The 14,670-nt window shown below is 44.8% G+C and overlaps 1 protein-coding gene across 46 annotated transcripts in view; it reads left to right on the top strand.

Annotated features, from left to right (window-relative positions):
* Celf4 (CUGBP Elav-like family member 4) overlaps positions 1-3,911 on the top strand; it is a 287,815-nt gene extending 283,904 nt beyond the window's left edge. For all 46 annotated transcript variants that reach the window (XM_052741697.1, XM_052741701.1, XM_052741693.1 and 43 more), the window contains one exon: positions 1,761-3,911. Coding sequence is in view for 11 of the 46 variants with exons in the window: in XM_052741696.1 (XP_052597656.1) it covers positions 1,761-1,787 (27 nt within the window). In the remaining 35 variants the exon portion in view is untranslated. The remainder of the gene's footprint in view (positions 1-1,760) is intronic.
* The last annotated feature ends 10,759 nt before the right edge of the window (positions 3,912-14,670 follow it).

The raw sequence follows: 14,670 nt of genomic DNA, 5'->3' as shown, positions 1-14,670 counted from the left end.
GGTTTTTCTTGTTCAGCGTTTTTTTTTTTTAAATGCTTCTCTAGATGTCACATAGAGAAAGAAAAAAAAAAAACCAAAACGAAAGAACAAAACAAAACAAAAAAATTAGTAAAACTAAAAGACAAATTCCTCAATTATCAAACATGGGATTGTTTAACTGTATTCTTTTTTTTTCTTAAAAATAAGGAAAACATCTTAAAAATATTTCTGCGTGGTTGATTTACTTGCACTTGAAAATATTGTGATTTTATTTTTTTCTAGAAATTTGGGGGCCTTTTTCAATTGACACTTTCCTAGGTTTGGTCTTTTTCGAGCTAGTCTATTTTAAATCTCACCTTAAAAGGAAATATGAAAACCAAAACCAAAATATCTATAGTAACAAAATGATAAAGAAAAAAAAATTCTAAGCCAAAAAGCTAGAGTCCAAAACCAGAGTCTCTGAGAGAGAGCCTGGTAAAAATTGTAAGGTTTGTATTGTAGCCAGTGCTGCTAAATTGAATGTGGGGAGGGAGGGGTGGTGGGGGTCATGGGAGGGCATTTTTGGTTGGTCTGGAATAAACAGTAGCAACAAAAGCAAAATGCATCTTTTTATTTACAACTGAAAAAGGGTCCTTGACAAGTGTTTTTTAATTTTATTATTTTTTTCTTTGGTGTTGTAATTGTTTAGACTGCTGTGTACGGTTTGCTGTTTGTTGAATCAACAGTGTGAAAACCTGCCAGCATGGATTGATACACGCATGACGTTGTCCCCTCCAGTGGGGGCTTTGCAGTTATAATTTTCTTGATGTAACCAGTCACCCCCATGTATAAGTGGAAGCTGCTTGCTAGAATGGAGATGAGTCTCATTTGTTAATTCACAATGATTAAGTTCGCCTTCTGGTTCTAGTCAGATCATGATTTTTTTTTTCCTTAAAAGCAAAACAAAACAAAAAAAAACACCATTGGAAACAGAATCCAAGAACTGTTTCAGCTAATTTGTTTAAGTTTGATAATTAAATCTATTTTGACCTTTTTTAGGTTCTCCTATCCAATCCCTGGAAGTTCTGACTTTCCTCTAAATTCCCTGGCATGTATGAGAAAGTATTGTGTATGTGCATATGTGTGTGCACAGATGCATTCACACACACATATCCATGTATATACACATATGTGCAGGTGAATATATTCTACACATATATCCAGATATACATATATATACACACAGCCTCGCAAATAGTTACTGACCTTGGGGAAGGAGTCGTTGGTTAGAAACTGGGCAAGGATTTGGCAAAATTTGAGAAGCAGCTAACTCTGTCTTCCATGTTTTCCTCAAGCTGCGGGGGGGATTGGTTTGGCCTGCCACATTTCTGCTGTCTTGTTTGCTAGGCTTCTGTATACATATGGTATCTGGGCTAGGTCCCTTGGGACAAGTTTAATTACAAATTTATATCCCACAGTCCCAAATTCTTCCCTTAGATCTAGCAGTCCCTTAATCCAGAACCCTTCTTAAGGAAGCCAAATCAAGAATTCTCTTCCAACTCTAAGCCCCAGCTATAACCATCATCACTAGACTGCCCAGTGGTGTCTCAGTCTGAATACAGAAGAATGAATTTCTTTTGGCTGTATCATGATCATGACTAATTCTCATACTGGTCTCTCTTCCTTCCCACCCACCATCCCCCAGAAATCCCATCTTCCCCAAAGGCAGGATCCTATTGGTGTTTGGATGCATTCTGTGTTTTCACACTTGGCTTAATCAGCCCTGATTTTCTTCATTTTAGGGCAGGATGCTGAACGGGCTACATTAAAAACAAACCTCTTTCTCTCTCTATTTATAAATGAGAACTGTTGGATGACACCTTTGACATATCAGCCAATACCAATCAAGCTGAAGACTCCAGACACTCTGTGTGACTGTAACATTTCTTCAAGGAAAGTATATCGTCTATGGAGTGCAGAGGGCACGTGTTTGGGGAAAAATATACATGACATAAAGATGACGACGACGAAGAAAAATGAGATAAAACAAACAAACAAAACCCCGCAACTTTAAAACAAAATAACGTGAGCCCAGATGGGGAAGCTGAAGGGCTGGGCACTAGGAGGAGACACTGCAGCTGCCGACCGATCCTGGGGCTTTTCCAGCCCGCGGGCGCCTGAAGCAGGCAGGGGCAAGCGTGCAGCGGGGCCTGGTCCCCAGCAGGCGGCTGGGAGGCCGCCACTGAGCATCTCTGTCATTCCTTTAGCTATTTAGGGACCAAAGGACCAAACTTTTTATTGCAGATGTGTAGCTCTGTCAATTAGAGGTGGAATGGAGACCAAACTCCTTCCTGCCTCCTTGGCTGTTCTTGAAACAGCTTAGAGCGATTCTATGAAAAAAAAAATGTAATAAAAAATAATAAAAAAAAACAAAAAAATTAAAAAATGAACAAAAAAAAACAGGAAAAAATATTGCTTCAACGCTTTTAAAACAGCAAGATACTAGTTCTTTGATACTTCGAGAGGCGCTTTGATTACCCCCATTGAAGTCTCTGAAACTTTCCTATGGTTTTCTGTATTATATGTCCGGATGGAGCTGTTAAGATAAACATACTGGTGGATATTTGGGGAAAGCAACAAAGATATTAAATCATTAACCATGAAGAGTGAGAACACAAGGGGAACCAGGGGACTTCGAAGGCAAGGTAATTGTTGTGAAAAGTCTGTAAATGCTTCTAACTCTTCCCCCTCTTAAAATCATAATAGTTGTACAGAATTTTAAAAGGAAAAGTTTAAAATACCTATATCATAGAAGAAAAAAAATTAGAGGAAAGCAAAAAAATAAAAAAGAAAAAAGAAAAAAAAAACCTTATAGAAGTTAGCGTTATGCTAAAATCCCAGATGTTGTAGGACTGTACTTCTGTAGAGTTTAGACTGAGCATCGATCCCGTCTCCCCGCGAGTGCTGTCGGACTCGGTCCCCAAGGGCCAGGCCGGACTGTCCAGACCTGCGGGCTCCAGCCGGAAGCGCCCGTCCGCAAGGAAGCGTCTCTCCGGAAGTGTCCTGCCGCCTCTCGCTTCGCCCGCCCGCCCGCCCACCCGGGAGCCGCGCGCGCGCGCGCGCGCTCTCTCCGCCCTTCTCACCTCTGCTTCACACGCCTTCTGTGCTTGTTCGGAGACTTTCCAGGTCAGGGAGAACTGGGAACTTTTCATCTTCAAACAACTAGACAACACACACACACACAAAACCTTAAACAAGAGAGAGAAAAACAAACAATCTTTGAAGAATTTCTGAAACTGTTTACAAGGAATTTTGAAAAACAGGGATGTTTAAATGATGCCGGCTCTGTTTTTCTGTAAATAAATTTGCATATTTTGTAGGACTTTTAATTGTAATGATAGAGAAAAACAAGGAAAACTATTTAATGAAAGCACGATATTTATCTTTGGTAAATGACTTTAGAGCAGTTAAAAGACATTGCTTAAAAAAACTCAGAATCAGAAAAAACACTTAATTATTTAAGAACACATATATTTTAAAGTATAACATATTTATTATAATTTATTTGCACCCTTGGGAAGACTTGCTGTGCATTCTGCCTCAAGACTTTCTCATTGATGTCCATCTGGAGGCCAGAGGGGTCTCGGAACTACCATTTTTTTTTTCCTTTAGGACGACAAAATTCTGGTTGCTCTCAGGCCTCCTCCCTTTTCTTTCTGTCTGTTATGTTGTTGTTTTACTTCATTTAGTTTTCTTTTTCTTTCTCTTGACTCCTCCTTTTAGGATGTCCAGATGTTGTAAAAAAAAAAAAAAAATCAGCTGCAGTTCAGTACAACTGCTCTTTTCACACTGACTCCCGAAAACTCCTTGTAACCTTCTGTAACTATTGGATGACGCTTTCTCCAGCTTAGCCCTAAATAAAGCACAGTTTAAAAAAAAAAAAAACAACAACAGCTCAAAAGAGTTCTTACTGCTGTGTGCCTCTCAGGTTCTTTCCAGTGGTGTTTCAAGGTGCCACGGTCTGTCCAGGACCTTTCTTTTCCTGGGATCTGCCATACAGGTTCTCACTGTGACCCCAGCAGTGTGTGGGAACAATAAAAGGCAGGCCTGTTCATCCGAAGAAAACTTCAACCGTTATATTTGAGAAAGTCTTCATTGCAAATCCATGGTTTGGGCTTCCTGGGGGAGAACTGGTCACAGTGCCTAGGCATAAACATTAGAGTCCCCATTTCCCCTTGACCAATCAAAAGCGGACCTATCTGACCTGAGAATGGACTTAGAGTTGGGCAAGGTGATGTTATGTCTCCAGTGAGGGGAGGGACACAATCCCAACTTTGCCATGGAACCTTTTGCTCTTGGCCCTGCACCTGCAAGGATAGTTTGCTTGGATGGAGAAAACAGGAGTGTGGATGCTGTCCTTGGAGTCCATGTCCTGGGGAGAGTATATAGGGAGATGAGCTGGAGTTCCACTCTGTCTGCCCACACTTAGACATGACATAGAATGTCTTAGATGCCTTGGGAGCAGGTGAGTAATGTCCTAAATGGGAAAGGACAAGAAATAGGGTTTCCTGGAGACCAGGAGTGGGACCCCTGAGTGATAGCTTGGAAGAGGAATGCCAGCCACGTTTTTCTCAGGCCCTTCACGAAAAGTACTTTCTCAGTGCTCTTTCCCCTTTCCACATTCCCCTTCTCAATGCTGCCAATATGAAAATAACATTGAGACCTTTCATTGACTTCTTTCTTGTTTACTTTCAGCTGTTCTAAAGAGTTGGCTTTGTCCCATTCTTCCTTATCCCTTCCACATGCAGAGCACTGGTAGAACAGGACACAGACATGCCAGAGCCTCTCTGCTGCACTGTCTCCATCTCCCAGTGAGTGCTATTAGTGTCTGGGGAGCTTGGCACTCCTCTACAGATCCTTCTAGTATAAGCTGGTAGGGCTGGTGTGTGAATCAGGCTGAATCTAGAATCTACCTGCCTGCTTGCTTGCCTGCCTGCCCGGTAAGGTGGATAAAGGGATATGTGAGCATATGTGAGCTCAGGGACCCAGCTCAGCTTAGCCCAAGGCAACAACATCAGACTTGACCGCGAATGCCACTTGGCCATTTCCCAAAATAGAATCTCTCCTCAAACACAAATTATTAGCTGCCACTGATGTATCACCTTCAATAGACTATTAACTTCTGGCAGTTAGATTTGTCATCACTGTTGAGTCACTCTGCCTGCAAGGACAAATTATAGATCACTGGGGCTTGTTCCAAAGAGGTAGATGTTCTGAAAATGTCTTTGAAATAGTGCTAATGGCACTTGTGGAGTAAGTTGCATAGCCAAAACACCCCTCCCACTGGGGTTCTGGGCTTCAGTTCTTTGCTTTAAACTTCCATCCATCACCATAAACCACCTCCTCTCCTCCCTTCAAATTCTTGCCACTCTGGCTCCTGCCTCTGGTCCCCAACACTCCCAGCTGTTCCAGGCCTAGCTAGCTAGCTCCTGCTCCCCAAGACCTCTCTTTTAACCCCAGATCCTTTCTCCTGGTAGCCTTTCTATGAATCCCTTCAGGTAATTCTGCTTGACCTCACTTCTGCAGATAGTGATGGTGATCCAACCAGGAGTTGCACTATTAAGAGAAGGTGGAGAGGCCAGTATCTGAGAGCTGAGAGTGTGAAGGCTTGTGCTGTGACTCATCAGGATCCCACTCCCAGTTCCCTCCAGCGCCTTCTGTGTCACTTTGAAAAGTTGGTCAATGTTTGTGAGCCTTGATTTCTTTAAATGGGGATAATACCACCCCTAAAGTACTGAGAAGTGGACAAACACACACACACACACACACACACACACACACACACACACACACACACACACACACACAATCTTTGACTGAATGTAGCTCAGAATGAATGTAGTTTGGACTACAGTCCTCTCCTCCCCTTCCCTTAATTATATTCCACTGACTGCTAGCATCCCACCCAGAGCTTAAAATTGACACCATGCCACTTATGTTAGTTTTTGGAAAGCTCAGCCAGCCCACACCACCCTGGGATAATCTTTATCATGCTGGGTGCATATACATCTGGCTGCTGTTACTCTCATGCAGGGTCCCCAGTTAGCTGACACCTGACACACCTGCATCCTCTGCTCTTTCCTTACTCCATGAGCATCCCTGAGGCTGCTGTGACTGCTTCTACCTGTTGCTGCCTTCCTCCTGCTTCAGATGGCCTCAAGCTGCAAGCTAATTTGATGGGGACAGGGCGCAATGGAGCCTTCAAGCCTGACTCTGGCTCCTTCTGCCCTCCACTGAGGAAGCCAGCATTACTAGTTTTTCCACTTTATGTGGATCTTTAGTTAGTTAGATGCCTGGTGGGTTGATGGTAGTACCTCAGCTCACTCCCCTACTCCCACAGTCTCACCAAGTAGTTCAGGCTGGCCCTGAACTTACCTGAGCCTTCCGGGATTACAGGCATATGTTGTCACACCAAGTCTTGTTTCTAGAGAGGATAGACAGAACTAGGCAGTGATTTGCCTTAGCAGTGGTACAATCAGGGATTTGAATGAGACTTCACTCTCTGAGGCATGAGTGTAACTATCATTTGCGGGGTGCTTGCCCTGTACTAGATGTGGTGGTGGTGGTGAGAGCTATTTAACTAGATTCTCATCTATTCTCCACAATAATTCTACAACTATTGTCACTATCCTTGAGAAAAAATGTGGCTAAAAAAGGTGAGTCCCTTTAAAAGGTTGCCTGGAGCTGAAGGGCTGTTGTGACGTCCCTTGTCTCCCTCTGGCTGTCAGTCTTTCCTGATAGCATATTCTTTGCACCCTATACCCTTGCACCGTGTCTCCCTTTCCTCCCTTCTCACTACCTATTCCTGCAGATCTCCAGTTTGCTTATAAAACGGCTACATCTATAATAACCTCTGTGCTTCTTTCTCACAATGAACTCATGCTGCATCTGGAGTTCTGGAGGGGAGAAAGTGGTGCCCCCACGAGGCTAGTGTGTCCCTGGTGGTGACAGGGACGGAGGGACAGTATGAAAGGAGAGAGAGAGAGAGAGAGAGAGAGAGAGAGAGAGAGAGAGAGAGAGAGAGAGAAGCCTCAAATCCAAGTTAGCTTCCTTATTTGTTATTAACAAGAGGAAATTAAATCAAAATAAATGTTATATTTACTAACATTTTCTGCAGCTACTAGAAAAGTGAAAGCATTTTATACTATGTCAGCTGTTTCCCAGGATGCTGAACTCAGGAAAAACCCTAAAAGTATTCTTAAGATTGACTATAGACTGATTCCTACATCACTAACCACTTCTGAAGCCCCTTGCTTCTCCAGCTAAGGCCTCTTGTCTTCAGGATCTCCATTGTGACTAATTTTTGTCATGACTCCTCTCCATCTCTTCCCGGGATCCATGTTTGGGGGGGCATGGACTTTGGGGTAACATGAGATCCAGGGGACCAGGAACTAGCTGTCATCTTGGTTTTCTACTCCCTGCTTTCCTCTTGAACATCAGAGAGAGTCCTCAGGAATGAGGCCACTGTGGGTTGTTTCTACTAGTGTAGGCAGGATGTGTAGCCTTATAAACTAACATGAGGTTCCACTGGGCAGGCCCCACACACTTGCCTAAGCCTCACTTCACACCAGAGCAGGCCTTTCTCTTTGGGTTAGACTTGACCTCCATAGCTCTACTTTTAAGTAAAAATCACAGGGGGACAACATTTCCCCCTAATGTGTCCAACCATTCACAGTGCACATACCACTGGTCTCAGGATTAGGGTGAAGAGGTCAAGGCAATGAACAAACCTTCCAGCACCTTCCAGAGATGCTGGTTTTCATCTGTAATCCTGGAGGTCAATCTGTAAGGTGATGTGGCTTTCCTTGATGGAAACAACCAGAAACTCGGACAAGGTAGGTAACTTGCCCTAGGTCATACTGCATGAAAGCAGATGGAGCCTGGACTAAAACCAGATTCCCTTGTTCCTCATTCCTAGACAGTCAGAAGACAACTGCATGGGACCAGGTAGCTAGAAGAGGGCAGGCAAGCAGCCTAGACTGGAGAGGAGGCACCTGATCCAAGTATTGGAGGATGAGTGGGTGCTAAGCTGCCCAAGGGTGGAAGGCATGGAAGAACAGAGGACATCGAACCTGAATAACTACAAAATACCCTAGGGACGGGGTACCTGAATAGCTACAAAATACCCTAGGGACGGGGTAGGGACTATGCTGAGAAGGCATAGGACCTTGTTTAAATTGGTGCACTTAGTCATCATGACACCACCCTAGTTATTCCCAACACCTCACAATACAGGTAAGTTTCAGTGGAGTGTGGAGGTCTCAGAGTGCATAGCTGAGCTGGGACTGAATCCAGGTCTTCCTGACAGCAAATCTCTCTCTTAGTGTTGCCATTATGATGGACAGATTTCCCTGTTCAGAGTACACATGTGACTTGAGGCTCAGAAGCCTCTTGGCTGGGTTATCAAACTCCAAAGGTACACAGTCTAACTAAAGGCCACAAAGGCGGACTCAGGCTTTCCTGGGGAGCTGCAAATCTCTGCACATCAGTTTCCTTCTCTAAGGAGTGAGTGAGTCTCTTGGGTCTCAAGGTTTGTCCCAACTCCAGTGTATCTGAAGCTCTCTGCCAAGTGCTAGAAGGGGCAGTGGACAGGAGCAAGTGCAGAGGTGGAGCATACTGTAAGTGCTCACAGCCCATTCCTACATATGACATGCATCCCCAGAAAGAGAGGCTCACACAGTATTCCTTCTATCCCTTTATTCTGCCCTCAGCTCTGGGCAGAAGACTGCTTGCTGGGCTGGAGACATCTGCCCATTTAACAATCAACTACTTCAGCATTGGCTCCAGGCCTGGTACAGAGCATTTACTGCCTGTGTAAGAAGTGGCAGGGTTGGAGGAGTCCTTCCATGGCCTCATGCCCTGCCCTGCACTCTCAGCAATGCCTCCCTGCTCACCTGGCCCCATTCTCAATAGAGATCAGAAGTAAATCTAGAGGTACCAATCTCCCTGGGGTGCTAGGAGCTCCTGAGGTGGTGGACACTGTCCCAGCACCCTACTGGGACCCTGAAGATTGGTTTATGGATACAGATCGTCATGCTTCTCCAGACTTCTGACCATTCAAATTCTTCTTGTCCCTTCATGCCCAATTGTTTCAGAGGACCTCCTATTTCCCTCAGAGGAGGATCCCTTGGCTGGGCTTGCCTGGCTTGGGGTTTGTAGCTCTCACCCCAGGGAATACTTTGAGGACAAGAAGCAAGCACTCTGCTCTCAGTTTCTAGCACTGGGCTGGTGGAATGGAAGGCAGGGGCCCAACGTGGGAGACAGGTTTTCATTGGGAGGTGTGGAAATTTTGCTGGATTATAGATTCCACTGATGAAAGTTTGAGAAACAACAAGTACATGGTCTCAAAAGAGCCTCCTCCACCAAAATAGTGATAAATGACAAAAGAGAAGTCCTTTCACAGTGGAGAAACCTGGCCAACATCACCTTACCCAGATGATCCTGGCTCATGTCTCATGGGTTGTGATGAAGCTGTCAGGAGCCTCCTGTTCCACATCCTGAGGACATGGCACCACTTTTTCTTGCAAAAATGTATAATCTGAATCAAACTATCAGGAAACGTCAGATGAGCCCACATTGGGGAATACTCTATTAAATAAGTGGTTTATACTCCTCTAAAAAAATGTGGCAACTCATCACAATTCATGATTCTGGATTAGCACCTTGGCCAGAATGTGACCATGGGATTGGTTTTTGTAAGGAATATCAGTGCAGCAACTGACGAGCTAAACGGAGTCTGCACATTATATCAGATGATGGTATGTTGCCCATATCCTGATTTTGATCACCTCAGTTATGAAGAAGCTGCCCTTGTTTTTAAGAACTATTTGGGAGACAGAGGGTAGTGGATCTTCAGCTTACCCTCAAGTATATTCGAAAATAATAATGGTATGGTTGTGTGTATGTCTGAGAAACAGTGAGTGACCAAGCAAATGAACAACAGTGTGAACTCTGAAGACTGTGGGTGAAGGCTATACAGGAATTCTTTGAATCATTCTAGAAATTTTCTGTATTCTAAGCTTAGCACAAAATAGTTGGGTGGCTCCTATTTAATCTCCTAATGTTAAGCCCACATTGTACTGCATATGGATAACAGGCCATTAAAAATAAAGAAAAAATATTGAAAAAATAAAAGCCAACAACTGTGGCCAATGTGAACAATAGCAGTTCCCTGTCCATTCCACCTTTCCTCAAGCAGCCTGAATACTGTCTTTCTTAGAGTTTACTATTGCTGTGAGGAGACACCATGACCACAGCAACTCTCTCTCTCTCTCTCTCTCTCTCTCTCTCTCTCTCTCTCTCTCTCTCTCTCTCTCTCTCTCTCTCTTTCGAGACAGGGTTTCTCTGTGTGGCTTTGGCACCTTTCCTGGAACTCACAGAGATCCACCTGCCTCTGCCTCCTGAGTGCTGGGATTAAAGGCGTGCACCACCACTGCTGGGCTCACAGCAACTCTTATAAAGAAAACATTTAATTGAGAGGGCTTGCTTACAGTTCAGAGGTTCAGTCCATCATGGCGGGGAGCATGGTGGCATTCAGGCAGGCATGGTGCTGGAGAAATAGCCGAGCGTCCTACATCTTGCATGCAACAGGAAGTGTTGACTGACTGTCACACTGAGTGAAACTTGAGAAAAAGACCTCAAAGCCACCCCTACAGTGAATCACTTCCAACAGAAGGTGTGGCCCAGATTAAAGGTGTGCCATCTAGCCCCACAGTCTGGATTAAAGGTGTGCGTCATCCAGCCTCCTCCAACAAGACCACACTTTCTCCAACAAGGCCACACCTCCTCATAATGCCACTCCCTCTGAGCTACTGGGACCAAATACATTCAAATGATCACAACTACTCAGACAGAAAGCAGTATCACCAGGGATTCCAGTGTGTGTGTGTGTGTGTGTGTGTGTGTGTGTGTGTGTGTGTGTGTGTGTATGTGTGTGTGTGTGTGTGTGTGTGTGTGTGTGTGTGTGTGTGTGTGTGTGTGGTGTTGCCTCAGGTATTATTCTCCAGGCACTGTCTACCTTTTATTGAGGCACTATCTCTCAGTGGCCAAATAGGCTAATCTGGGTGGTTAGTAAGCCCTTCGTGTCTGCCTCCCTGGTACTGGGATTACAGGTGTGCACCATAACACCTAGCTTTTTTGGGCTTTGGGGATTGAACTCCGGTCCTCTTGCTTACAAAGCGAGCAGCCTTACTAAGCTACCTCCCCAGCTCTCTTTATTCCGTTCTGAATAGAGAGCACAGGTGTGAAAGGACAGTGCACATGTGTGTGTGTGTCGGGGACGGGGGCAGGGTAGAGTGAGGAAGGGGAGAGTCATCAACAGCATCCCGGTATGTAAGTGCCCACACTTACTAACAGGGCCAAGGTCACTTGATAGGATAGCATGAGGAACTGAATCAGGCAGGCTGGCGGGTCCACAGCAAAACTTAAGCTGTGGCAATTTTATCGAGAGCCATCAGACTTTTTATACCTTTATCAGAAACAGAATATACAGATTATAGTGGCAATGTTTCAGGATCAATACAGTTGTAGTTGCTACTACGATACAATGACGTCTGCAAACTTCACAGGGTCCACAAGCTTGGTGTCTAACACCAGTTGTCCTGTCAAGCTTCCACGGTTCCTTGACTTATGAGGAAACATACAGAGAAATACAACGTGGCCTGAAAGCTTCACTGCCTGAGGGAGTGAGTGGTCGGTCTCTCAGGAACTGGAAGGCATATTGTGCCTGGGATTCACGGACTCTAACCTGAAAAACCTATGACACGGGCCTCCCTCTCAAGGCAGCTAGGCCAGGCCAACTTCATGAGTCCCTGCACCAGTAGAAGCCTCTACAGCTCAGGAATCCCAGTCTTGGACCAGCTCTCAGCTTTGCCTGCTGCTGACATTCATCTAGGCTGAGGTCTGTAAAGCCAGGTGTACTAAGAAGCCAGGGCCCTGTGTGTGTAATAAAGTCCCAGACTGGAGAAAAACAGGTACACAGCACTCTAAAATTGGGGTGGTAGGTTACTCTGCTGGGGCCAGGAAGGAGCTGGAAGCCCTGCCTGAGGCTTCCTTCCACATGCCGTGGGAAGCAGCAATGATTGGGAGTTGACCGGTCAGTTCTTGCTGGCAGTCATGGAGTCCCTAGCTCTCCATGGTTCAGAGAGGTCTGCTGTCACCTGCTAGCCTTCAGATAAATTGTGAAAATACCTGATGTGCATCCCAGTAGGTATGTGAACAACCTTTCTTCAGATCCCTGATTTGAGCAAGACAAGACAAAGGCAGGTGTGAATATGTATGTAGTCTACACTATGCAGGCTGGAACACTCAATTTGGACTGGTCTAGGGACTTGAACACTGTCACACAGACAGGAATTGAGCCTAGGATGCTAACGGAGCACCAGGGAGACAATACACTGCTACAGAGGGTTGGACCTCACAAGCCTCTTCCCATGGGCCTTGCTCAGCATAGGCTGAGCATTGAAGGCTGTTTGTGAGTTTGCTCACTCTCTTTTTCTTATGGTGCTATGATGAAACACTCTGATAAAAAAGCAACTTAAGGGGGAAAGGGTTCATTTTAGCTTACAGTCCAAGGCAGAGCAGTTAGAAGCTTGAAACAGCTGGGCAGTAGAAAGAGATGGATGTGTACTGTTGCTCAGTTCCCTTTATACACTCCAGGATCCCTGTCAGGAAATGGTGCCACCCATAGTGGGTGAGTCTTCCTGAAAAAGATAATATCCCTAGTATTCTCAGAGGCTAACATAACCTAGATAATTCATCAAGGTGTGCCTGGAGGCCTGTCTCCCAGATGATTCTTGGTCCTGCCAAGTCGACAACACTAATTATCATGTTTACCTTAGATCTCTAGACTCCACATCTTTAAACACACCACTCTTTTGCCTAGGAAAGCTAGGCAAGGGCCGCTATTCAGACTTCTATCTGCACTGACCTTGAGGAAAACAGCACTTCAGTTCACCTTGACCTTCTGCTCCACTGTACTCTGCTGCTGGGAACCCAGAGTGATGCACTTTCCCAAGACAAAGTACTTCAGAGTTCACCCAAGACTGGTGATACCTGATTTTTTTTTTATAACAGATTCCTTGAGAGTTTGAGAATGGCCATGAATCCAGAGGTGCACATGAGATTGCAGGTGAGGAGGGAAGACGAGGGAGAAAGAATGTTCTAGTAAGATGGCTGTCTACCAGCCTAATGCTTTGGATAAGAATTTGTCATCATGAGGAGATGTGTTTTTTGTTTCTACTCCAGCCTCACTATGATATCTGTCCCTGGACAGAACAAGATGTAAGGCCACGGCATCCCTGATCCCATTTCTCTGCTCAGTGAACCTTCCCAAGCTCAGGTGGGAAGGGTTGGGGCTGAAATGCCAAACAGACCCAGGCTGTGGCTGTTCCTTTCACCCCAGGAGAAGCCCAAAGGGACCAGAGTTCTTTTTGCGATCACTGCTCCAAGCCGGTTTTCTCACACAGCATCCTTCAACTTCTGCCACCCCCGAGACAGTAAATCTCCGTCTGTTCTTCCCCAGCTTGATGTAGTAAGCTGTGCCACTCTGAGAAGAAATACATAATGGCACATTAAAGAACTCATGGATCTCCTCATTCATGCTCAGAAAAAAATTATTACAATGTAAGAAAGTCTGAATAGCATGAATTTATTATGATGATTTAACATTTCTAGCACTTGAGTTAAAAACGCCCCCTCCATAAATAACCGTCCATGGAAAATACAGAAAATTTACACAGTTAACCATTTCCCATTGCTACATAAATCCAACAAGCTAAAATCTCTCAGAGAAGAAGGTTTTGAAAAATTGAGGGTTCACTCTTTCTCACCTGGATACAGCATGGTGTCCCTCATCTCAGCATCCAATGGCCACCTCAGAACCTAAAGCTGGCAAGGGTGTAGAGAAGGAGAGGGTGGGCAGCCCCTGGGAAAACCAAAGAGGGGAAATCCAGGTATGAGTCCATTGGGAACAAATGTGTGGTAGTGCCAGCCTGGGGTCAGCCAATCAGTCTACAGACTATAGAAAAGGGGAGGAGTCAGCTGTCCAACGAGGCTGGTCTGGCCAGCCACCTCTGTGCTTCTCTAATACCAACACTACTCCCTGCTTGCAGGCCTTTTGGTTGGCCATCTTCCAAGGAGACACGTCTCAGTGCCTACTTCATGTTCTTGAGAACTTGTATCTTCTCATTCTGATTTTTTTCTGGTCTATATTCCAGGGCTAGGTCAGCATGTCAGGCACAAAATCTGTAGGTAGACTTATCACCTTCATTTTTACAAGGAATTTCATGAACTCAGAAAGTATCAATAATTCACCTGGATATCTGTTTCACAAATGGTGAGGCTAGCTTTTCCAAATAGCATATGTTCGTTTGGGCACTTGGAACTCTAATAAGAAAAGCAGTATCCAGTACAATATGGCTTGATGAGATGGGCCATACCAAGGGCTCTCAACTTGCCACATGGCCAACTTTTTGATACTACAATATGATGATATGACTTATTATATACAATGTTCATGTTTGAGAACTGCACAGTCAAATCATACACAAAAGTCACACACACACAAAAACCAACCAGACAACTCAAAATGTTTTAGATTAAGTTTACAGTTTTGTGTTGGGCCACATTCACAGCTATACTTGACCACATGTG

Source organism: Peromyscus californicus, unplaced genomic scaffold (genome assembly GCF_007827085.1).
Source record: "Peromyscus californicus insignis strain IS unplaced genomic scaffold, ASM782708v3 Scaffold_17__1_contigs__length_78620276, whole genome shotgun sequence".
Lineage (NCBI taxonomy): Eukaryota > Metazoa > Chordata > Mammalia > Rodentia > Cricetidae > Peromyscus > Peromyscus californicus.
This window is presented reverse-complemented; position numbering and strand designations above follow the sequence as displayed.